This window comes from Candoia aspera, chromosome 8 (assembly GCF_035149785.1).
Source record: "Candoia aspera isolate rCanAsp1 chromosome 8, rCanAsp1.hap2, whole genome shotgun sequence".
NCBI classification, from domain to species: domain Eukaryota; kingdom Metazoa; phylum Chordata; class Lepidosauria; order Squamata; family Boidae; genus Candoia; species Candoia aspera.
The window spans coordinates 69,834,445-69,859,226 of NC_086160.1; the positions used below are offsets into that span (position 1 = coordinate 69,834,445).

Genomic DNA, 24,782 nt, shown 5'->3' on the forward strand with positions numbered 1-24,782 from the left:
AACCTCGACCCGGAAGTAGTGCCTTGCGCTGCCGGGGAGACTGCGCGACCGTCTCGGCTCCCCGTTCGTGCTTCGGCAGCCATCATGGGGAAGCCACGCCGGAGAATCCCGCAGGCTTTGCGGGCCTCGGCAGAGAGAGGAGAAAAGATGGAGGAGCCGGAGCCAGGAGAGCCTCACGTGATGGAGGAGGCGGACGACTTCCACGAGCGGCGGCTGGAGGAGGCGGTCCTGGCGGCCCTGGGCAGCGAGGAGGAGAAGGGCGAGGAGGAGGAGGAGGAGGAGGTGCTGGGCCTGGAGCTGTCCGGGGACAGTGAGTCTGAGGAAGATGGGGAAGGGCCGAGCGAGCACGCGGGGCCTGATGAGGAGGACGAGCCTCCGGACATGGACAGCGACCTGGAAGAGCAGCGGGGTGAAGGCAGGTGGGGCTCAGGCCTCCCCCATGAGCTGGCTTGGGGTCAGCGGAAGAAGCTCTACTATGGCACGGACTACGAGGCAGCAGGGAGTCGTTCCAAAGCCCCGAAGAAGAGCAAGGAGGAGACGGAAGCAGAGGAGCTGGAAGAAGAGGCAGAGGCTCAGGCCATTCAGAGGCGGATGGCGGAGAACTTGGGGGAGGAGGACTATGGCTTAGACCTCCTGCAGGCTTACACCAGGACAGCTGAGCCACCAAGCGGGAAAGAGTCCGGGCAGAAAATTGCCAAGGACTTGGCCTCTCTTTCTAAAAAGGAACAGCTGAAATTGCTGAGAAAGGAATCTCCGGAACTGCTGGAGCTGATTCAGGACTTTGAAGCCAAAGTCACTGAGCTCAGGGATGAACTGGAGCCACTTATGCAAATGGTCAGGGACAGAGTCATCCCAGAGGGAAAAGGTAGCCAGTATTTGCAAACCAAGTACCACCTCTATCTGAACTACTGCTGTAACATCAGCTTTTACTTGGTGCTGAAAGCAAAAAGAATTCCAGTCCATGGCCATCCAGTCATTGAAAGGCTTGTAACTTACAGAAATTTAATAAATGACTTAGGAGTTGTGGACCAAAAACTGTTACCAGAGGTTAGTCTGCTTCTTAATGCATTCCATAGTAGTGAGACCAATGGGGTGGAAACTAGGATGAAGCCCATGGCATTTGTCGGAAAAACAGTTAATAAAAGGAAATCAAAATCTCCAAACTTTTCTAACGGCAAGGCTGAAGAAGAACCCACAGATGATTCAGATTTTGATGAGCAAGCTGCACTGAATTTTTATAAGCAGATGGAAGAAAAGGTAATGCTTAAGAAGAAGAGGAAACAAGAAGAAAGAGAAGACACAAGTCATCTCATCATTGAAGAGGATGTATCAGATCAAAAGAGAGGAGCAACGTACCAGATTTTGAAAAATAAAGGCCTCACACCTAAAAGAAAGAAGATTGATCGTAACCCAAGAGTAAAACATCGTGAGAAATTCAGAAGAGCCAAGATCCGTAGAAAGGGACAAGTTCGTGAGTTCCGAAGAGAAATACAAAAATATGGAGGCGAATTGTCTGGCATTCGTGCTGGAGTTAAGAAAAGTACTAAGCTTAAGTGATCCATTCTCTCCCTCCTTTCATCTCCTCCCCTTTATTTACAGACTAAAGATAGTGGACATGAGCTTAATAAATACACTTTTTTGGAATGATTACATATGTATTATTTTTAATAATTGTTCTTACTTCCAGGGTTGTACCCATTACAGGGTTTTGACTTAATAGAAAGGGTTTAAATGAGCACTAGCCAAAGCACCTGCTTTTCTTCAATCGTGGTTCATTTGGTTCCCTCCAGCTGCACCTGAAGTTTGGTATTACTTCTGGAATAGAATGTGGTATGACGTAGATAGCGGAGAGGGGAGACAGATGACAATACAACTTAGGGATACACAAGCAGATGTGTTGTCTGCTTGGTTTACCACTGGATACAACCAGTGGTCTTACCAATTCAGGACAATTTTCCAAGTTGTTTCATGCTATTGTAGTGTTCCATAAAAGTCAAGTTATCTTTGAGTCACTTTTGACTGCTGGTGACTTCAGCGATGTATCCATGTATTTTTTCTTGGCCATAGTAAAAAATAGTTTGCTGTTGCCTTCTGTGGGACTTACTACTATTTTTCAGTCTAACCTTCAGCTTGATACTGCCTGGTAGTTTCCTAATCTAAGTGCTAGTCAAGTCTGTCTGTGCTTGATTTTGAACCTCAAAAAGGTTGGCCAGATGCAGCCACCTACTGAGACAGCCTTACTTCTCTGTTACACCATGTATAGTCTTCCCCAACTTAATTATCTTCAGAGGTTTTGGACAGATTCCTCAAACCTTCCAGCCAGTATCTGGAAGGTGCCAAATCAAATCTTTATTTGGTCATAGACTGGCATAATAGAAGGTCCAAATTTGGGGAAGACTGGTTTGGTAGTTATTTTTGTATCTATGTTTTCAATGAAAGGCTACCTGTCAGTTAATTAGTTCCACTTGCCGTGTCATCCTAAGCTCGACTAAACTTTACTGAAGAATTAGTAAAGCAATGATTGCTATTTTGGGGGATTCTTATCAAACAATTTAAACTATTCAAAATTATCATGCCAGTAATTTATAAATAAATTGAAAAGCACGGGTCCCATAAATTCTTACAAAGTTAAACTCTGCAAAGTTGTATATTATTTTCCTACATTCTTACATTTTGAAAGGAATTTGGCAATCATCTAATCCAACTCTGTTCTGTGCAGTTACAGCATTACTAATAGCTGTCCAGATTTTGTTTAAAATCCTCCTGCGAAGCTAGAATCCATCTATAATTTGTTCCAATTTTTGAAATTATCTTTCTTTTTGGTGCATTTAATTCATGGAATTAAGAGCATTTTAGACATTGGAAAGCATGCAAACATACCACACATGGGGAAAAACAACTACTATTCAATGTCTGTAGCTGCCCATCTCAGCAAGTGACTCTGGGCGGCTTACCACGATAAAAACCATAAAACAATGAAACAATTACAATTAAAACAATTACAATAAAAAATACATATACATGGCTGCCAAGTAAGCAATGTAAGATGTTAATATAGCTAAGAAATGGGACTATTACCATACTTGGGGCCCCAGGCCCGGGCACATAGCCAGGTCCTCACGGCCTTACGGAAGACCAACAGGGTTGGGGACATCCTGATCTCTGAGGGGAGAATATTCCAGAGGGCAGGCGCTACGGCTGAGAAGGCATTCCTTCTAGTCCCCGTCAACCAACATTCTTTGGCTGATGGGATCCATAGCATGCCCAATCTACCAGATCGAATTGGACGGGTAGAGACAACAGAGAGAAGGCAGTCCCATAGGTAATGGTTAGATAACTACCAATTGTTAGATAACTACCATTATTCAGAGGTTTGAAAAAAATTACAATGGGTTATTTGCAAGAAAGATCCAGATGATTAAAAAAAAACAAAAACAATATGGAATTCACAGAGACTTTGCCCCTGTGGATCCAGTGAGGTAGAAACTCTTGCCTGTGTCCTCATACTGTGTCCTTTTTATGATGCCCCAAGACGTGCTCTGATCTCCCCAATTATTTCTAAACTTGTGGGTTGCACTGATAGATTTTACATTTCCTTTTTAAGAGATGCTGATTCTACACTCACACACCAGGTGGCCAAATATTTTTATCAAGCTATACAATTACGCAAAAATTTTAATTATATTGTTTTACTGTTTCCCTTTTTCCTGACAATGAATTGTTGAGTTAAGCTCTTCTTTTATTGTAAAGGCTGGTCAAAGACAGTAATAAAGATATTCAGGTATTCAATGGGGAAAGGCATTAATTTATCTGATGTGGGGGCAAAACTTTTGATTTTGTCCAAGATTTCAGAAACAAGGTATGCATTAGAGCTGCAGATAACATTGATTTGGAGTAGAGTGGCATAGAAACTCTAGTAAATAAATGAAAAGTGAATTCAAGTGCAATAGAATACAATTCTCATTCTCATAATGAAGTTCACTGAAATATAATTGTCCACCCTGCACTGGGAACCCAATACATGCTTTTACCAATCATTAACTAGTTCCTATGAATTTTTACAAACCTACTGATGCCCCGTTGAGTTAATGTTACTTAAATCCATGGGGTAACAACACTGCTCAGAATTAAGTACTTCAGAGCTGTCAAAAGCTAAGTAAGCAGTATTGAGTACCTGCTCAAGTTTTTTTGGGAAGATGGCTATATGTTAATCCTGCTGGAGAAACACTGCATAAGCTAATCATGCAGTTAATTTCCCTGTCTGTGCCCAGACAAGGGCACATTATGTGTACAGGGAGACAGCGTTGCCCAGCCTACCACAAAACTGATAAAAAACGGAGCCAGTTTGGTGTGCTGGTTCAGGTGCTAGCCTAGAAACCAGGAGATTCTAAGTCTCTCTCAGGCATGAAGGCCGGCTGGGTGGCTTTGGGCCAGTCACTCTCAGCCCTGGGAAGGAGGTGTTGGCAATCACTGCCCAAAATGATGCCAAGAAAACTGTAAAGGCTTGTCCAGGCAGTCGCCAGGAGTCAAAAACTGACTTGAAGGCGTGTATATCTATATCATCTATCTCACATGTACGTATACATACATAGAAATACATAGTGTATGTGTGTGCGCGCACGCATAAATATATATATCAGAGGGATGCGGTGGCGCTGCAGGTTAAATCGCTGAGCTGCTGAGCTTGCCAATCGGAAGGTCGGCGGTTCAAATCCGCGTGACGGGGTGAGCTCCCGTGGCTAGTCCCAGCTCCTGCCAACCTAGCAGTTCGAAAACATGCAAATGTGAGTAGATTAATAGGTACCGCTTCGGCGGGCAGGTAACAGCGTTCCGTGTAGTCATGCTGGCCACATGACCACGGAAGTGTCTACAGACAAACGCCGGCTCTTCGGCTTTGAAACGGAGATGAGCACCGCCCCCTAGAGTCGGACACGACTGGACTTAATGTCAAGGGAAACCTTTACCTTTACTATATATATATCACATGTACACATACATACAGTATTTGAACCTCTTTGTGGTGACTCAAACCCATTGTAGGGGGAAAAGCCATGTTAGTCTATGGTGGCAAAAAAAAAAAAAAAATCGGTCTGGCAGCACTTTCCCAACTAATAAATTTTATTACAAACCTAAGCTTACGCCTTTTGATAAAATTTGTTGGTTGGGAAAGGTGCTGCCATGCCAGGCTGCTTCTGATCTTAAGCCTTCGACTGGAATGAACGTTTCTTTTAAAAAAGGGTAACCGTTTATGACAGCGTAGGCAAACTAAGCAACACCATAACGCTGTTAACTGCATTACTGGGTGGGTGGGTGTATATCAACTATATGGTCTGAAAAAACTATTATTTACCCACAGAACTATAAGGCGAAGAGGGAAAAAAAATAAAAAAGAAAATTGAGCTAAACTACCCCAAAACCCAAACAAGAACCATAGCAAAGAGGGGGAAAGAAATCCCCCAAGGAAATGAGAAAGAAAATGGGAGGGGAAAAAAACCCACACCCCAAAGCGAGAACTCCACGGGGAAGGGAGACCTTCGCTGGGATCTACTCGGATCCTTCCGGGCGATCCCGCCTCCTCCGGCTAGCTCCGCTCCTGGAGCCGCGCCGTGCGCTCCGGGGAGGAGCCGGGGCGCGCGCCGAGGAGGCCGCCCCAAGTCGGGGCCGGCGGGGCGGAGCTCGGCGAAGGGCCGGGTCAAGACGCGCCACCCCGGCCGGCTGGGCCCGAGCAGGGCTGGTCTGCGGGGAGGCGGCGCGGCGGGTGGCCCGCCTTCGCTCGGCGCCGCGCTCGGAGCGCCCCGGGGAGGCAGAGGAGCGCCGCGCTTCGCCGGCATGGAGAGCCCCGGCAGCCGCAGCGCCCAGAGGCGGGAAGCCGGCGGGGAAGCGGACGGGGAGGAGGAGGGGGAGGAGGAGGCGCCGGCGCCGGACTCGCCCCCTTTCTTCCTCCTCTACCCCGGCCGGGGAGGCGCCGCCGCTACCACCGCCGCGCCCGGCGCGCAGCCCCAGAGCGCTTGGCGCGCCGCCCCGCCGGGCCCTCGCGGCGCCCCGCTGCCGGTTCTGCTTAGCTACGTCGGGCCGGAGCCCGGACAGCCGCGAGCCGGCGGCGCCCGTGAGTAGCCCGTTGCCCGCCCGCCCGCTCGCTTTCCTCCGGGCTTCGCGCATAGCCGCACCCTGCTCCAGACCTTCCTCAACTTGGGGACTTCGTAGGGTGGGACCTCGACTCCCATTATCCCCAGCGGGGGTGGGGAGAGAGTCCCTGCTGGCTGGGGATGGTGGGGAGCTGGACTCCAACCCATCAGTGCCCCTTTCTAACGGGCACTCCCTGCTTTCCGCGCACCCCCCAAATCCTTCAAGGGAAGATTTCCTTCCTACCTGTTATGAGGTGGTGGTGGTTTCACCCCTTTTTTTTTGTATGTTTGCTCCAAAGCCTGGGTGTGACTGGCTACCCTCCCTCCTCACCCACCACCCCTTCCAGTCCTTCAGGCCACTTGTCACCTGCTTTGCCATGTCACGGCCTGTGGTTTTGTTTATTAAACCAATGGGTTAAAGTCTATCCAAAAGAAAGCTGTTTTAACTGAAGATTGGTGCCAGCTAAGAAAAAGCAAAGTGGTTATTGGAGAGAAGTCTCTTTACTGCTTTTTCTGCCTGGCAGGATTATTTGGAAGTCACTCTGCAGGAACTCCTCCAAGGAGAAGTGCCTAGGTTACAACTCTGGGTATTGGTTTTCCTGTTTTCCCCTTTTTTCTTTGTTGCCCACCCGTCTCGTTCATTCTTTGGGGAGAAAAAGAGGCTGATTCTGCAGAAAAAACAGCAACACAGATCTTCTTATAGTGGCGTATCAGCCCTTTCCCTAAATAGTAGTGATGATAGTAGTAGTTAGCTTTCTGGAGAAGTCTATAATGCTGGGAAAGGTGGAAGGAAAGAGAAGAAGAGGATGACCAGCAGCAAGGGGGATGGACTCTTGGAAGACCTGAAGGACCATGTTGGGGACTGGTCCTTCACTTTTCCAGGCAACTATGTGGTGGCTAAGAGTTGACACTACCTTGATGGCACATAATCAGCAACTACAATACTTTAAAACCATCAGCTTGATACTGAACACTGGTTGAGAAAAGATGTGTTCTGTCTTTGGAATGTAGAAGAAACTTAAAACGAATAACAACAGTGGTTTTCCTTTGGAATCAAAGTTTCCTTTTGCTTTTTAGATTGGAAAATTATGGTGGGGGAAACCAGGTCCCAGAAGAAATCTGGCAAACCGTTTCTGTATGCACCTGAGAAAACAGTATGGTAGTGTCCGTGAAGTCACCAGGAGCCCCGCTGAATTCAAAGGAGTCTTTGCTTAATTCAGACAAGGGGAGGATTGACTCTGGAAGTGGTTTTTCTATGCTTTTCTGTAAAAAGTTACCTTTTTGAATTGGTAGGAGGGTGAAAGATGTTCCAGGGGTGTAATCAAGCCAGACGTAGTGTTTTTATATTAGTAACTGATGGTGTTAAGTGTGCAAGCATTTTATTTATAATCTGAGCACTATTACTGCTATAACCACCAGTTGTACTGCAGAAGATGCTTTTAGGGTTTTTGGGTACAAAAAGAACAGGGCTTTTTTGACCCCAAGAGAAATATTATCGATCTTGATATAACTTTTTGTTCTATTTTTTTGCTTATCATATAATACACTCAATAGAGGAAGCCTAACTGTTCAAATTTCTAAAACAGGCAACATTTTTATGCTCCTATGCTGTTCCTAGAAAAAAAGGTTGTGTATTTTTCCTAGATTAAATTTATAAATTTAATCTATAAATATTTTTTAAATATATAGTTTATTTTTCCTTCTATCTTAGCTTATCAATGTTACCTTTCTTTTTAAATGACCAGAGAGGTACATTACTTCAGCAAAATAAAGCAGGTAGACTAAAGAAATTTAGAACATTTGTGATAAATATATGCAAGAGAAAGAATAGCAAGAATTAGGAAAACGTTTGTTACTTTCTAAACATATTTACTGTGCCCTTCCAGACTTAGGCAGTATCTTCATGTTGGGTTCCAAAGTAGAGAATACAAATATTACAAAATGAATAAAATATTGGCATAAGATAATAGAAAAAAACCAAACCAATAAAAACTAGCTTAAAGTAATGCTTTCATGGTTACAGTATTTAAAAGCCTGACATGCTGTCTTACTGTCAATGATGGAGAGCTCCTAGTGAACAGACTGATATGGGAGAAGATGTTGGAGCGGTTGATTGATTATGTGCCATCAAGTTGGGGTTGACTCTTAGCAACTACATAGATAGACCTTACTTGGGCTTTAAAAGTATTTAGGCAGCAATCGGTTGATTATGGCAGTGAACAGGGATTCATTATTGTGATGTGTGTAGAGACAAATAGATGTGTAGTAGAAGCTGACTTCAGGGTTGAAATACCGGTTCTACCAGTCAAGTAGCATGTTGCTCATGTGCTTGAAGAGCAAATGAAGCAGCATGCTAATTTAGACCAACTGTTGGTGAATCAAGCAGTTATTTTTGTGAAGCAGATTGAGAAACTGAAGCGGAGAGCATATGTGTTCTGTCTCAAATCATGGAAGGAGCCAAAACAAGAATGAAAACTTGGAAGATCTTATCTCTTTTGACATTGTTTCCTTTTGCAAAACTCATCCTGTACTATTGCATAGTATAAAATCAGTAGTTCTATATAGTAGGTGGCAGTGACTGATTATGTTTCCATGACCACTTTCCATCTAGTGCTTGGCAATTTTTTTTGTCCTACCGAATCAAAGAATAATTTGTATTAATAACTTTAATAATTAGTAGGAATGAGTTAAGGCACCAGGCTAGAAACCAGGAGATGGTGAGTTCTAGTCCCACCTTAGGCATGAAAGCCGGCTGGGTGACCTTGGGCCGGTCCCCCTCTCTCAGCCCAACTCACCTCACAGGGTTGATGTTGGGGAGAAAATAGGAGGAGGAAAGAGTATTAGGTATGTTTGCTGCCTTGAGTTATTTATAAAAGTAATAAAGGGATAGAAAAAAGAAAAGAAGAAATAGATATGAAAGGGAGGGTAGCATTACTTGATTTTCAAGTTCTGTACAAACCCTGTACAAAGGCTAGATCTGCCCAAAGCATTTTACTGCCTAAACAATACATAAAGTCGTTGCCTAGATTTGAAGTGTGTTTTGATAGTCCATGTCCCTCACAACTGATGCCCATCATGTGCTTTTCTGCTTAGGAATTAGTTTTATTGCTATTTTAGTTGCTAGGAAAATATTTCTTTTCAGGGCTTTGATTCTCTCAAACAGGAGCGGTCAAGCTCTTTGTGGCTGGGGTATTTGAGAGCCACAGTGAACCAAATAAAGATGCAAAGCGGGCAGGACAAGGCCTTCTCTTTTTATGTTTGCAGGTCTGTGTGTTTGGGGTGTAAAGGAATGCAAAGCTGACCTTGGAGAAAGGTATGAGCTGTGAAGGGGCAAAGAAGGGAGTGGGCCATTAAAAAAGGAATGGAGAAGAGGTTACACAGTCCTGAGAGAGAAGGAAGTGTGAGAAAGAAAATCAAAATAACCCTGCCTTGATTTTGTTTGGTATAGAATTGGACAAAGAGAAACTTGGACAAGCTTTCAAAATTCTGTTATTCTCCCTTACTACAATAAAGAGTATTCCTGGAATCCCTGCCAAGTCTGTTTCCTGAGCTAGCCCACCTTAAAGGGCTGATGAGGGAGGTTAGGTGGTGGTTATCTCTGTATTACTAAAGCTCTTGTGTCTGTCTGTAATCTTTAACTGGGTGAAACGATGCCTCGTAGGGCAACAATTTTTGAACCAAGTTACCTCAAATGGGCTAACTTACAGAATGCAATCCAAAATCCAGGACCCATGACTCCCATGGAATTGAAAATTGGCAAATTTTATAAATACCAAAAAAACATTTTATGACATAATACAAAATGTCATAAAACATTTTCTGTGGTCAACTCCTGATGAATATGAATGACATGAGCTATTTTCAAGGCAGATACATCTCTGAATATCTCTCTGAATTTTTAAGAACTTTTCTAGTGAAGGCAGGGCATTAGAAGTTCAGCCATTGTTGAACGTATTGAGGAATCTGGTAAGGAAATATCTCTAAAATGATGACCCAACGGGTCATGAGTTGTCTAGTCCTTTATAATATCTTAAGCCTATTTTACAGCTTACCTTTCAGTTTTGGGGTGTTTCCTACCTCAAACCCCTTTGCCACCAGTTTTCAGCAGCTATGGAGATAGGGAACCTCATCCTGCTCTGGAAGTCAGGATCCCCATCTTTGCTTCAGATATCACATTGTATCTGGCAAATTTGTGACATGCATGTTAGAAGTGGCACAGACATTTTGGATATGAGAGATGGGTGTTCTGGAGTGTCAAGTTCATGGATTTGGTTTTGACCCAGTGAGGAAACCAGCCATCCCAGGACATAAGAGGCAGCCTGTCTATGTTCACGTACACTACCAAGTGATATAATTTTATCCTTTTCCATATTTGACTTGTGAGACATTGCTGCGTTTAGCAGTGCGGTTCTTCAGACTGGATTTGGAAGAGGGACCTTAGAACATTGGGAGTGTGAACTTATCTGTGATTCATTAAAACACCCACATCTTTTTCTAGAATGCTGTGGGGCCTCTCTGCAGCCATCTGATGCTAGAAACAGACACAGCTGCTTTAATGAGTCACAAACAGGAACTGTATTTGCACTCTCATTCTTCTGAAGCCCCTCTCCTGAATCAGATCTGAAGCACTGCACAGGCAGTGAAAAAATAAGTGTTTTGTCAGGACCAAGTCTAAAGTTGTAGATAAATTGGTTCTTTTTATGTTGTATTACCAAGAAGTTTGGAAATATTTCTGTAGGGGAAATAATGTGTGGTTGGTCGGGATTTAGCTCAGTGGGAATCAAAAAGTAGGGATGTCAAAACATTTCAAATTTGAAATGTTTTGAACTCAAAATATTTCTTGCCTTACTGGAACAGAAAATATGTTGCAGCCTTATCAGAAGAGTTCTTACGCCATTCTAACCATTTTGGGAGTGTTCCTGGTTGAAACTATTGTGCTTTAAACTTGAAATAGGTGTTTTCATCAGGGAACACTTCCAGTAAGATTAGTCAATTCTATGTATTACAGCCTTTAAAACAGATACAAATAAAAGCAAATAAAACAGAAAAAGGGAGGGGGGGGAGAGAGCCAAAATAGATACAGGTAGTCCTTGTTTAATGATCACAATTGGGACCGGAATTTCAGTTGCTAAGTAAAGCGGTCATTCAGCAAATCTGACCCGATTTTACAATCTATTTTGCAGCAGTCGTTAAGTGACTCGTGGTTCCTCATTGATTTTGCTTGCCAGAAGCTGGCCAGGAAGGTACTGTAGAAAATGGCCATCACGTGACCACATGACACTGCGACGGTCATAAATGCAAACTGGTTGCCAAGTGCCCAAATTGTGATCGTGTGGCCACGGGGGATGCTGCAACAGTTGGAAGTGTGAGGACCTGTCATATGTTGGTTTTTTCAGCACCATCGTAAGTCCGAACCATCACTAAACAAATGGTCATTAAGTGAGGACTACCTGTAAACCCAAATGAACATATATAGGGATCCATCTTAAATCTTACTATGGATCTCCTGCCAAAGCTTTGGTGCTAGATAACAAAACTTTGCAATATTGCAGTTTGTATATAAAAAAAAGTTTATCAGCGAGCGGAAAATCAGCATAGAAACTATCTGAGGGTCTGGGGATTGCTGATCCTTCCTCTTGTGTGTAACAAGGGCAGAAACGAGGCATGGGGAGTTTGCAATATCTACCTTAGTGTTTCTCAACCTCAGGAACTTTAAGCATGCTGGCTGGGGGAATTCTGGGAGTTGAAGTCCATCCATCTTAAAGTCCCTGAGGTACCCTGTAACAGTGCTGAAGGAAGGCATTATAGCAAGCCTAGGTTAAAACCTAACAGTAGTTTCACCAGGTCAGGGAGTATAAGGATTGTCAGCCCTACGAGGAAGATCAGACCAAGAAATCAACTCCGCAGGAAGACCAAATCTCCTTTTATTGAGATGGGCTGTAATAACAGAACCTTGGAGGTCTGATTGTACTGAACTTCTTCCTCCTTGGAATCAGGGAAGCATTCCAAGTATTATCTCATTCCGCTGGGTTTAAAAATGTTCCAGTCCTTTAGCTCCTCTAGAGTATTTCCAGTACTCTACAAGAAGCCATGCCTCTTCGGTTGTTTTTAGTAACTTACACAAACTGGGCAGTCAGTTCAAATTATATCGCAGCTCAGTTGTTGAGCCATCTGATCTTTAGCCTGAGAGCAACCCAGGTTACCTCAAATGGCCTGAAAAAGGCCACATGAAAGAAGCTTCTGCTTGAGGGAGTTCTTCCAAGTGTGTTGACAGGTATCATCGGTAACAGTAGAGCAGCCCAGTGGGCTGGTAGATACGTTTAGGCCAGTAATTAAACATTACTGGCTTTACTTCCAGTAAGATTGGAACAACATGTTCTGGCAAGGTCAGAATCGTTCTGCGTTGGAAATATTTTGAATGCAAAATGTTTTGTACATCACAAGTGAGTACAACCTAAGATGTGAGGTAGCAGAGATCAGAGATAGCACTGAAAAAAACCAAATTGAAGTCAAATGAAATATACTGTTTTGAAGTATCAAGCACTGTTTTCTCAATTAGATAATAAATATGATGTCTGGGTTGTAGCACCTGTTTCTGAGTTCTAGTCCTTGGATAGCCTTGAACAAACAATGCACTGACGTATTTTCCCATCTGTATTACTGTGTCATGGGTAATGAGAATAAAGAACAGAGAAAAATATTACCTACTCTGAGCCTAAATCAGAGCATAGATTGGTATCTGATATGCAGTGATTTTAATGTATGCTTCTGGTTTACATGATAACTAAGAAGGTGATTACTAGGAAAATCTTCACATTGTAGGAAACCTATAGTAAGGAAATGAAAATGGTACTCATTGGCACCAATGTGTTTGCAGATAAATATCCTGGTATCAATCATTCTCCCTGCACTACTTGGTTATAATTTCTTTTTTAGAGTCCTTTAATTTTAAACAGTGGGAACTAGGCTTACCACAAAGTAAAGCTGGAGCCTCTAGCGTTATTTTGATTTGCAAGGCCTTGGTAGCATGGAGATTGTCCTCTCGTACTTTATAGAGGGTGTATGCGGTGTGACTTATGGACAATGAGGTGCATTTTCAGTATGGTTATTGAGGTAGTTCTGTGAGACATACGGTCTTTCTAAAACTTCTGTGGTGCATAGTTGGTTTAATACTTTATACAAAAGTGCTTTAGACAGTATTGTGATTTCGTCTTTGAGAAGTCTCACATCAAAAATTAAAATAGACTCTGTTTATATTAGTGGATGTTCATACATCTGTTTCTGACCACGTAAAGCCTTCGATTGTCACAGAAGGAAACTTAATCTCTTAATCTCTAGGAGTCGGATGTGGGAATTTCAGTCCGGAATAGGCAAAAAAGGTGTCCTTTTCTCTGCAAAAGAAGCAATATAATGGTTTGTTAGTCAAGCTTGGCTTCTCAATCGTAATTGTCTAGCTATAGGCCTCTTCTGTGTAGAGTTCTACTTTCTTTGTAGGGTTTAATATTTATTCTAAGTGGGTTTTATTATAATATTGCCAGATCATGTCAATAGTCACATTCTTCTGAAGCCTTGCCTATGGCTTAAAAATTGGTGGGCAACCTTTTTGTTCTGTTGTCATCTACAGTCCCTCATAGGTAGTTTGTTGGAGGCCACGTGGTAGATGGAGCAGAAATGAGATAGAGCCAAAAGTAAATGGTGATACTCATTCACTCTCTGAGATCCCCTTTTTTCTGATAACCTCTTCCTTCTCTCTTAAGAAGTATCCAGGAAGAAAAGACAGAAAGCTGTTATGAAGGATCTAATCTCCTCCATAAGGGTTTTGATCTAGCTATGCCTAGTCTCAGGAACTTTGATTGCCTGTTCCTGGTTTAAAATATTCAGTATTCTTCTTAGTTCTTACCTCACAAGTATACAGTGGATATATCTACTTCATGCAAGTTCTTAATGGCAAATTCAAGCAAGATCTAAGATGGCTTTGGAACAGCTGTCCTGTTATCTTGGATAGTAGTTCATTTTTCTCTGTATGGAGTATGTTCCAGTCATTTCGTATCATATCCATCCAATGATAATTTCTTCTAGAGTCATATCTCAGTTTTTATGAAGTGAACTTAGGAAAATTATCCCAAATTAAACATAATAAACAGGTAGCGAGTATCTCCAGGAACTGGACTCTGGAGTCCCATTTTCCTTATTCTCTTGGAAGGTGAATAAATCTGTTTACATTAGTTGCAAACTGAGGTTATGACTTTTGCTACAGACTGACAAGTTCTGTTGTGCCTGTGGTGCCTTTGATCTTTATAGACTATTTAATTGGTGTTAGCTACAAAATATGCTGTCATCCTCTTTGGACACATGCTGTTGTTGGTATTTGTACATTACTTATATTTCAGATAATACCTGTGTATGCAAAGCATTGGGTATTTGGCAGAATCCCTTTTCAATTGTTTGTTTTTTTCTGGCATTGGTGTTAAATACGTATGAAACGGATGTGTTTATGGGATGTGGTCTCCCCTGTCAGGAGGCAGATCACTAAATAATAAGCGTGGGCTAAACATGTTTTGAAAACCCTGTTAGGTAAACATCTGTGCCTCCATTCAGGTTGATCGCAAGCACGCTTATATCTCTTTGTGCCCTGAGGTGGGTTGGACTAGCTCAGGCTGAGCAGGGGCTGGGGATGTTGAGAGTAGGATCAGCTTCGTTCTTCTTCTTCCTGCATCAGCAGCATCTATAAAGCATCTTGGGAATTGCTTGCCATACGCTCAGAGCAAGCTGGTCACATGAGTCTGAATTTTCATTTCAGTTCATTAGTCAGCCATTTTGGTCAACACCCTCCTTAACTGCGCACAATCCAGTCCTATTATCACTCTGTATCTGGCTTGATCTGAAAGGGGGAGAGAGAGAGAGAGAGAAGCTATAGATCTCAGTGGATCCTGGATACCTTTTCTTCTCATTCTTTTCATTGTTGCTGTTTTACCATCTTTGGTGCGTTTTTTTTTTTTTTTTTTAAGAAAAGGCTTTTTTTAGGACACAGCAAAGAGGGCTATTTTTTGCCCCCCTGATGCAGAGGCCCTGCTTGAGGTGGTTCTTTAGGAATAATAGCTCCTAGTGAAACCGAGTGTGCGTGCCCGGGTGTGCAGCGGTGCAGAAGAGAACGGAGAAAGGGAAACAGCTGAGAAGGGGTATCTTCCCCCCTTCCCCCGTGCCTTGCTTTCCTCAAAGTAGTGCATTGTCTGTTCTCGAGCAAATCTTTCCTGCGCTGGCAAGGCATTTGCTTTTTCTCTTCGACGGGAAGATTTTTTTCCTTTTTATGGTTTTGTTTTTTTTTTGTTTTTTTTTCCAAATTTGCTTTATTGTTGTATCAGCTGAGTCATCATGTCCGCTCTGACGCCTCAAAGCGATACGCCAACTCCCACCACAGACAAGATCACACAGGCTGCCATGGAAACCATCTATCTTTGCAAATTTCGAGTATCCATGGATGGAGAATGGCTCTGTTTGAGAGAGCTGGATGACATCTCTCTCACGCCTGACCCCGAGCCTAGCCAAGAAGGTATGATTGCACATTCTGCCATCCAACCCTTGTTGCGGTGTAAAACGGTGGGGATGGGATGTGTGCATGCATTCCCCCTGTTCCAGGGCTTGGGGGCCAAACTTAGCCTTTCTACTATACATTGAATGGCCTTATTTAATCTGAATGCTGTCCATGCCATCGTCTCCAAGTCCGATTTAAAAAGCAGCTGCTTTGTGGAATGGAAACATTGGCTGGAGGCTGAGGTCAACAGCAGGAAAAACAGTTGGCTTCCCTTGGATTATTCTGTTTTTCTTAGGCACCTTTGCTCTTTGCAGCAAGATCTAGCAGAATAACCTGCTGAGGCTGTGCATCCTGTTCTGCACTCGAAAGAAAATTCATCTTGATATTTAAATATGGGATTTCAGCCTCCTAAAGTTGCCAAAAATAAAATAATGGGGTTAGGGACTGAAGCAGCTGACTTTAAAAAAAACTTACACCCCTTACTGAAAGGAAAGGAATTTTATGGTTAAAAATCTAGATGGTGTAAGTAGAAAATACATCCTTTTGGGCTTCAAGTGAGACTTCATGGTGGTCTGCTTGGGCAGGAAGAACAGATAAGTTAGTAGGAGAATTATAGGGGATACAGGACACAGAATTGGATGAAGGGTATCACTTAGCTCCCTGGTTTAAAGGCTTCATTTTAAAACCAGGAAGCATCTGGATTTAGCGCCCTCTTCGAATCTGTACTGGCTGGATTTTTACCATAATGGCTCTTCTGAAACAAAGTGAGAACATTCAGTCTTTTGCAATATCGTGCCCCAGTATAACATTCACAGGTGTGGAATCCACGGCTGTTTGACAACGTCACGATGGGCAGCCTCGTATTACCTGAGCTCGTTTCAAGGTGAGGATGATCTCTCATATCCAAAGTTAACTGAGGCTGGTTCTCAGTCCTTGCTTTCACAGAGAAGAGCCAATTCATTTTTTTTCTTTGTTGATTCCCATCTCTGACCCAGACATGAAGCACAGGTTCCCTGCCCAGTAGCCACCTTGTGTGGCTTTGTTTTTCCAATCTCGGCTTCTAGCTGAAAACATTTCTGGAAGCTTTTGATCCGTCATATAGTGGCAATAAATTACAGGCTCCAGATAAAAAAATCAGCATCCTGCCTGCCTTGGGGATGTTTCACACTATAGGAAGTCTAATCGCTGGCTAATATTATCATATGTCCCCAGTACTATGCGCTTACAGCATTCATAGACACTTCCCTACATTTGAGTCTCCAAGAAAGGACTATTCAGTTTTTAAATGGAAGGCAGAGAAGAGGAAAAGTGGAAGGTAATGAAATGAAAGTGAGCAAATTATTTTAATATATGGAAACTTTATTTTGCAGGAGATTATCCTGCACTCAATCTCTGTTTAAATCTTCATTGTTCTATCTGCCTGTTGTAATTTTAAACCCTTTTATATGCAGACATTGAAAAGGATGTATTTAAGATGCGACTTCCTTTTCAACTCAAATCTCGGTTTGGATGCTATTTTTTAAGAGTTCATTTACACAAATTCCTTTGAGATACGCCCTGGTGTTTTATTTCTAATTTTATATAAACCAAGCAATTCAGAAGTAGAGGCAGGTGTCCTTTACGATGACTTTCTGGAATTCATAATGAGCAGTATTTTGTAAGGGTGAAAGTTGAATAGCATTTGACATAGGTGACACCTACATTTCTATAGTACGTTTTTTAAAAGGAGGTGGCCACAAGCTAACAAGCTTTGTAGTCCATAAAAATGATTAAAAAATAAAGTGTTTGGATTTGAAAAAAGATTCCTGGACATAGCAGCATTAGTATCATTAGATAATTTGCATTATTTAAAATAGCCTCTGACTTTCTCTTTTGCTGTGTTTTCCGTAAGAGACCGTTTTGATTTGTCTGCCTTTGACATTCTTCCTCTGAACTTACTGTTATCACTTATTGCCCTTACTGACAGTCACAGAGTGGTAAATAATTCACAACTCTAGCGCATATAGGGCTTTCCACTACCTAAGTATGAACAGTGCGATTTTGTTGTGGAAGAAAATTGGAATAAAACACAATGAGGTATTTTATTCCAGTTTCCAGTGGTTCCCTTCCATGTTTCACTGCTAAACAAACTCACTTCTAGCATCTAAAGTAGGGCTAATGTACATGAGCTGACACTTCTGGAAGCATATTTTCTCAGCAGTTATAAAATTCATGGAAGTTATTTCACCTTGGGTTACTAATGATAAAAGGAATAACATTGTTTTAACAGAGAAAGCCAGGGCATACTGGCCATATTTTATGTACATTAGCAGAGTTGAATATTAGCTGTAAAAGTTTGTGTGTGTTTGTGTATGTATGCCTATGTATGTGTTTGCATGTTGCTGCACACTTTCCAGTTTTAAGAGAACCCCTTCTCTGATTGACCTTCTTTCCAATGTACCCCAGGACTTTCTACAGCTGTAATAAATTGTGTGTTTCTTTTAATAACTTACGTTTAACTACAGTGGTGATTTTCTTTTAGCTATTAATTACTGAGTTTCTAGGATTCCTACAGTTCTGATAGTCAGATGAAGCCATCTGCACAATTTAATTCAGATGAAAATATTAATGAATGCAATAGAAACAGCATCTGGTCAAAAAGACAAATGAGATATGGAAAAGGCTTTGGGATGGGTGGGAAGCCCCTAACAGTTTGTTAGTAAGCAACCTACACTCCATATCCTAGTTCTAATCTTGTGAAACTCAGTGTTAAGGAAAGATCAATAAGAAAAATCTCCTTCAAGTTGAACTTGACTCTTGGTGACTTCATGGACCCAACCATCTCGCTTTCTTGGCAACGGTATGGAAGTAGCTTGCTACTGCCTTCTGGGGTGTTTTCTTAATTTCCCATTCTAGCCTACGGTCCTGGAATTCCCTTCGAACCAGAGCTGATCCTGCTTGGCTTCCAAGCTCCATCAAGGTAAGCCAGCTAGGAAGGTTCATGAAATAATGGATGTTAGTCTTAAACTCCTTATGTGATACTTAGATCTCCAGAAATATATATTGTTAAAGAAGGCACTGCGTAGATATTCCAGATACTGGGAGCATCATTTTGCCTGTGTAAACCCTCTGCATACATACAGTATACATACATACAGTACATTGATAAAAATGTATAAAGAAAATTCATACATTGATAACAACTACCTGGATAGGAAATATAAAAATGTTATCTGCCCATAAATTCTTATCAGACATGAAACATGAACTTTTACTATGGAAGTATTAGATTGAAAAGACCAATGTACAGTAACTCCATTCTTCTCTTTATAAATAGAAAATAATTATATAGTGCAGACAAACCTGTTCAATGGATTTTGTACTACTGTCACTCTTGGAGAGTGCATGTAAAATAGATTGAAAGGTAGTGAAACTATTCATTTCATGAAATAGAAGGAATTGAATATTCCTCCTATTTTTACTATAAAAAGCACAATAGATGTATGGCTAGATGATCTTTCAGTAACAGTAATTCTACTTAAACTTGCCAAATACAACGCAAAGACTACATAGTCTTTGACTTTGCCATTATTAGTGCTGGTCAGTTACTTGGATCAGTTGCTTGTTTGATTAACTAAGCCGAGTTCTAACATTTAAACCAACTGAGATTGTATGAAGTATGTTACACACAGAGAGCCTGAAATAAAATAAGTGGAAGAGATTCAGGGGTGAATGTAATTTGATTCTATCAAACCAACTTCTTAAGAATGGCTGAACATGGAACAGCTCCTTTGCAAAGATCACCTTAAAATATAGTTAAGTCAAGCTTCTATTGACTTAAAAGGGTAGTTCTGAATGGTAGTCATTTTGACATGGATTATGCTACTCCATGTAAAGGTGATGAAATGCACCTGTAAACTGCTTGTAACCTGCTATTGAGACCACTCATTAAGTTCTGGTAAGGACTAATTGTTCTAGTATAAGTAGTCCTCGTTTAGCTACCACAATTAGGACCGGCAACTTGGTCATTAAGTGAAGTGGTTGCTAAGTAAACCCATCTCTATCCTTATACTCTTAGTTCAGCTTTCCTTTGCTTTACAGACCTGCGAAGGTCATAAGTGTGAGGATTGGTCGCAAAGTCACTTTTTCATCATCGTTAAAACTACAAACGGTTGCTGTCCAAGGCAGTTGCTAAACTAGGACTACCTGTATTAGACTTTGTACCATTGTGTACATTTTGGCATATTCCTACTGATTAATGTCGGCTAGGCTCTTGATATTGAGAAGAACTTAATAGAAGTTTTTGCCATGATATTTCCAAGAAAACCTGGTGGTAAGACCACAACATTGCTGTGGCTTCCTGTATTTGTTTGAGAAAAGGATAAGATTTGTGCAGTTATACTCTAACTGTTCTGTGTAGTTACTTACTAGATTCACACACTGAACTACGCCATACTAGTATGAATTCTTGGTTTCGTTTTAGTGTACTACATGAACTTGTTGTTATGGTTTCCAAACCATTGTTTTTTTACCATAATGCATGATCTCAGAAAGTTGTGATTTATTGATAAATCATGGTTAAGCAAGACATACTTGATATAAATCTACTCATAATATTTGACATTTTGCCTTTTTTACTATGTAGGTTATTGCTCTCAAGGTTGTATGGCTCTAAGAAACTATTTTTGGGAGACAGTGTGTGAAGGGAGAGTCAAAATGTAGCTGGTTTGCAATAATGAATTCTACCAGTTTGAAGCAATACAGTAATCTCTGTTTTATATGATCTGGAACCAAGCTGGCTGTTGGCTAAGTGGTTGTTGAAGCAGCCAAGGACCCCAAACTTTAATCAATACAGGCTGTGATCCTCAGAGTCTCACCCAATTTGCTTCACCCAAGGTAACTCTAGTCCTGTTTCTTGAACAGGAGCATCCTTACCATAAACTATTTGAAACTAAGATTTCAGACTATGATCCTTCTTTCTATGGAGAGAGCCTCATTGAACCCACTGGGTTTTATGTTCTCAATAAACCTGGATTGCACTGCATAAAGAGTTTCAAAGGCAGTTTCTGAGAAATCCTTGAATGTACATACGTCCACATAAATTCATATTATATGGTTTACATCAGATAAATACTTCTAAATGAAGGGGGATGCAATAATTTTCACCACTGTAGGTTAGAATTTAGTGATAAGTTGGATCTTGATTTAGCTTAAAGAGACTCATTGATGACTAGTTTAATTGTCTTAGAAATCAGTGAATGTACTCGAGGGGCACTGTCACACTAGGATTCTGCACTAGTTTGAAAGAAGTTCTGAACCTCCATGTTCTTAGTGATGTCATAGTTAAAATTCCAAAGCTCATGCATTATGGACCCATCTTCCCATTGGAGAGAACTCCTTCCTCACCCTCTTCTGGGACCTGAGTTTCAAGTGCTGTAATGAAAATACCAGTTGGATAACGGCAGCACCTTCTCAGTAGCCCAGACAGGAGTGAAAGTGAAGTTGACTGGTGTTCTCAATTTCTCCCTTCTCTTCAACACGGGACCAGTTCTGCAAAGCACTAGTCCTTCCCTCGATTCCTCCCTCCCTCCTTTCCCCCCTCTCTCCCTCCCTCCCTTCCATTTATTTTAGGATTCCCCTCATCTGTATTAGTATATCATGTCATGAAATTGGAAGCACATATGTACTTAGAAGGAAGTTCCATTAATTTCCGTCGGTTGAAATGTGTTTACATTTCAGCTTTACAGTTGTTTGAATATAGTGCAACATCACCAGAGTGTAATCCGGTTTGCTGTTTTGTATAGAAAGAAAGAAGGCACAGCATGGCTTCTGGAATTCTTTCCAACCTGTTAATAGAAGCTCTAGAGGGGGGTTGAGGATGGAGAAGTCGTCAACGTTCTGAGCTGCTTCCCAACAGCCTCTTTCATAGGGATGTTTTGGGGGGAGTTTTTTCTGGAATGCTTTTCTCTGCAGCATCCAACCAGATCTGGCTCATCTTCAAAATGGATCTTTCTTTTTCCAGCTTCTCCTCACCCACCAATTTTGGTTGTATTCAGTTCAGTTTTGGAAAGTTATTAGATAGATAAATTGATTTATTGATTTATTACATTGGTAGGACTCTGGGTGGCATAAAAACATCAACAACAAATACAACTGGCATTTTAAAGGCCTGCAGAGTTGGTGTCAGCTGTATACCAGGGGGTAGATTGTTCCAAAAGTCAGAGGCCACCAATAAGAAGGCACACCTCTGAGGTGGCACAAAGAGGAGACCTGGAATATGGCCTCCCTATTGGAGTGTGTGGGACAGGTAGATGCCCTAGGGAGCAGGTGTCCAGCGATGGACAGACAAGCTCCTTTACATAACTTCTTTCCAACGTTCTGTTGGGTTGGGAAGAATAACAATACAGTAAATACTAAATTTTACTCTATTCTACTCCTTGGTGTTAAAAATTGGCTGAACTTTTTGGAAAGGATCTCCTTGAGCACTTTTATTTAAAATAGCATATATTGTAATATTCGTTATGGGATATTGTAATCTGAAATGCTACTGCATGTGAGGAACACAGTGTGTATGGAAAGGAGACTTTTCATTAGCGGTTATCCCATTATCATATACCTATGTCCGTTGGCTGTAAGCTGCATGATCTCATGTTCTCCATGTGAATTGGCCACAGGTTCTATGACTGTAGCGACTTTTGTAGGGCAGGGGTTCAAAGATCGAGCTGTGAAGTAGGAAACACTTGTGTTCAGTTCAGGTCACTCTACGGGATGGCTTAAGCAAATCCAAAATAGTCTGCTGCAGAATTGTAGAATACCGCCTGAGTTCACCCTTCTTGTTAGACTGAGTGACACGTTGCACTAAATTGTGGATTCTTCAAAAAGTCAAAAACGAGACTGTCTTGAAGAGCTGAAACTTTGGCTGGTTTTGCTTTGCCTTCTTCCTGGCAACACCTCCCTCATACATTTTGTGGATAAAAAACAAACCCGATCAACCCGTTGGGCAAAGCACAAAAACAAACCAGAATTAAACTAGGAAACTACCAACAAACCATGTGCTTCCCTTCAGACATCCTGCTAAGCTACAGTTGCCATCAATAAGCCAGTATTAAAGCACAATTTCAGACTGGTTTACTGCCCCCAGCTGAAGCAAGTGAACCACTTTGTCCATCACACTAAGCCAAAAATAAACCACGTTTATGTTTTAGCCAATGAGTAAACCCCACGTTTATGCCTGTGCAATATAGTTGAACGTGTGTAGACAGCACAGTTAAATTTAGAAGCCAGAAAAAGTTCCTGAGTAATGTTTTCAAGAGGTCAGAGGGCAAGATAACAGTTCCTGCAGAGGACGAAAACAGGAATTTGGGCATCAGTGGTGAGATACAGGAACCTTGTACACACTGGATTTTTAAAAGCACTGTACAAACGTCTGTTTCTCTGCTACTTGCAAGTTTATGCATGTGTACGGATGAAATTATTTAAGCATTTCTGTGGAAGGAAGCCGGGATGGCTTCCAGTATTTAATCATTCTGCCTATACTGTACGAGGAACAAATGCTTGCACACAAGTTGTTTTGACTAGTTATTGAATGTGAATTAGGATCACAGAGAGAAAGAAAATACTGTGCCAGAATGCTGGGTTTATAAATGGTTCCTGTTCACCACCAAGATGGGGAATGATGGGCAATTTATACATTCCTGTCTCTTTCGAGTTTTCATTTTGACTGAACAAATCTAGTCTAATCTATCCATGGCAGGGTCAGATTCATTACATGGTGCTGTACTGAACATGGTGCTGTCAATATCTTTGGTATAATTTATGCACAAACTTGTGCAACCCATAAAACATATATTCATGCAACCCATAAAAATGGGTTGTTTTAGCACTGAGGTAATTATTGTGGTGCAAAATACCAGAACAGATTCTTCTTTTACATTGAGGTCTCCAATAATTCTGAAAAGTAGTTTTGGAGACTGGCATACAGCTTCTTGAAACATTCTATTCCATAAAAAGGCAGGTTACAAATTCATTTTAATCATCTTCTTAAAAATAATTTAAAACTTAATATACTTAATATGCTTTTTTGACTTTGGTAAAAAAAAAATTCGTTCTTTCTTGCCTCTTTAATTGATTTTCTATGTTACTGTGCAGTATCATAATTAAAACTACCTTTAAACATTTTAAATCTGAGATAATTTCAGTGTGTTTCCTGTATAACAACCTCCCTTTCTGTTGTTCCTTTTCTTACCTTGATTTTTTTCCCAGTCTTTTCTTTAAATCATGGCTTGCATGACATTTTCTTTCTTTTCCTTTTTTGCTGTTTGCAAAGACTCTTGGGAGGATTTGACAGATTTGGTGGAGCAATTGCGCGATGATACAGAAGGTGCGTGCCACGCCAACATCTTCCTGCTCTTTCTTCCATTCCATTTCCCACGGCTTTTATTGTCCTTTGAGCTGGGTCACTTGTGGCTTTCCAGTGGTTGTCACCTGAGGGTTCATGCATATGTGTGCCCATACTGTGCTGCGTTTTTCTCTTAATGCAGTCATGTCCATTGCATTCTTAATACGCACCCATGCCTTCATTTATTTGTTTATTTTGGTTGTGGGCTACTATTGGTAAATATCAGAAGGAGCACAGTCTGCTTTACATTCCACAGGTTGTCACTAGATAGTGGTCTCCTTCTAGAGGGCTAATGGATAGACCAGAACTCCAGAAGCTGAACTCTGTCTTGCTATCTTGCTGTAGACGTCAGTAGACGCATAGCCTGTTTTTCAGAATAAAATAAAAGTAGTTTATGACCCAAAAATACAAAACCGAATCCTAAAAATAATATTAAATATATAAATAATTGATTCAGCCCACACACCTGGCAGCAGATAATAGAAGAGTATTCTAATCTTGATCATATCTGGACTGGAGCAAATATATCTTTTAAGTCCTCAAAAAATCCAGCAAAGAGGAACCCCTGAATAGTTTCTGAAAGGGATGTCATTACAAAGGTATAGTGCCATTACAGTACAGGTAGTCCTTGACTTATGACCACAATTGGGACTGGACATCTATTATTAAGCGAGGCGGTCATTAAGTGAGTCATGGCCGTTTTTACGACCTTTTTTGCCACAGTCATTAAGCAAATCACGTGGTCATT

At 41.5% G+C, this 24,782-nt stretch overlaps 2 protein-coding genes across 8 annotated transcripts in view; both read left to right on the forward strand.

Annotated features, from left to right (window-relative positions):
- UTP3 (UTP3 small subunit processome component) lies at nt 1-1,651 on the forward strand. The gene has a single exon (XM_063310053.1). It carries the CDS (start codon nt 85-87, stop codon nt 1,555-1,557), a length of 1,473 nt encoding a protein of 490 aa, XP_063166123.1. The 5' UTR covers nt 1-84; the 3' UTR covers nt 1,558-1,651.
- Nucleotides 1,652-5,755: 4,104 nt separating this feature from the next.
- RUFY3 (RUN and FYVE domain containing 3) overlaps nt 5,756-24,782 on the forward strand; it is a 55,783-nt gene continuing 36,756 nt past the window's right edge. For 2 of the 7 annotated variants that reach the window (XR_010068395.1, XM_063309927.1), the window contains exon 1: nt 5,756-6,106. Coding sequence is in view for 5 of the 7 variants with exons in the window: in XM_063309927.1 (XP_063165997.1) it covers nt 5,830-6,106 (277 nt within the window). In the remaining 2 variants the exon portion in view is untranslated. Of the gene's footprint in view, nt 6,107-14,892; nt 15,676-24,782 lie in introns of those variants that run through there. The other 5 variants (XR_010068396.1, XM_063309925.1, XM_063309923.1 and 2 more) reach the window with 5 other exon arrangements.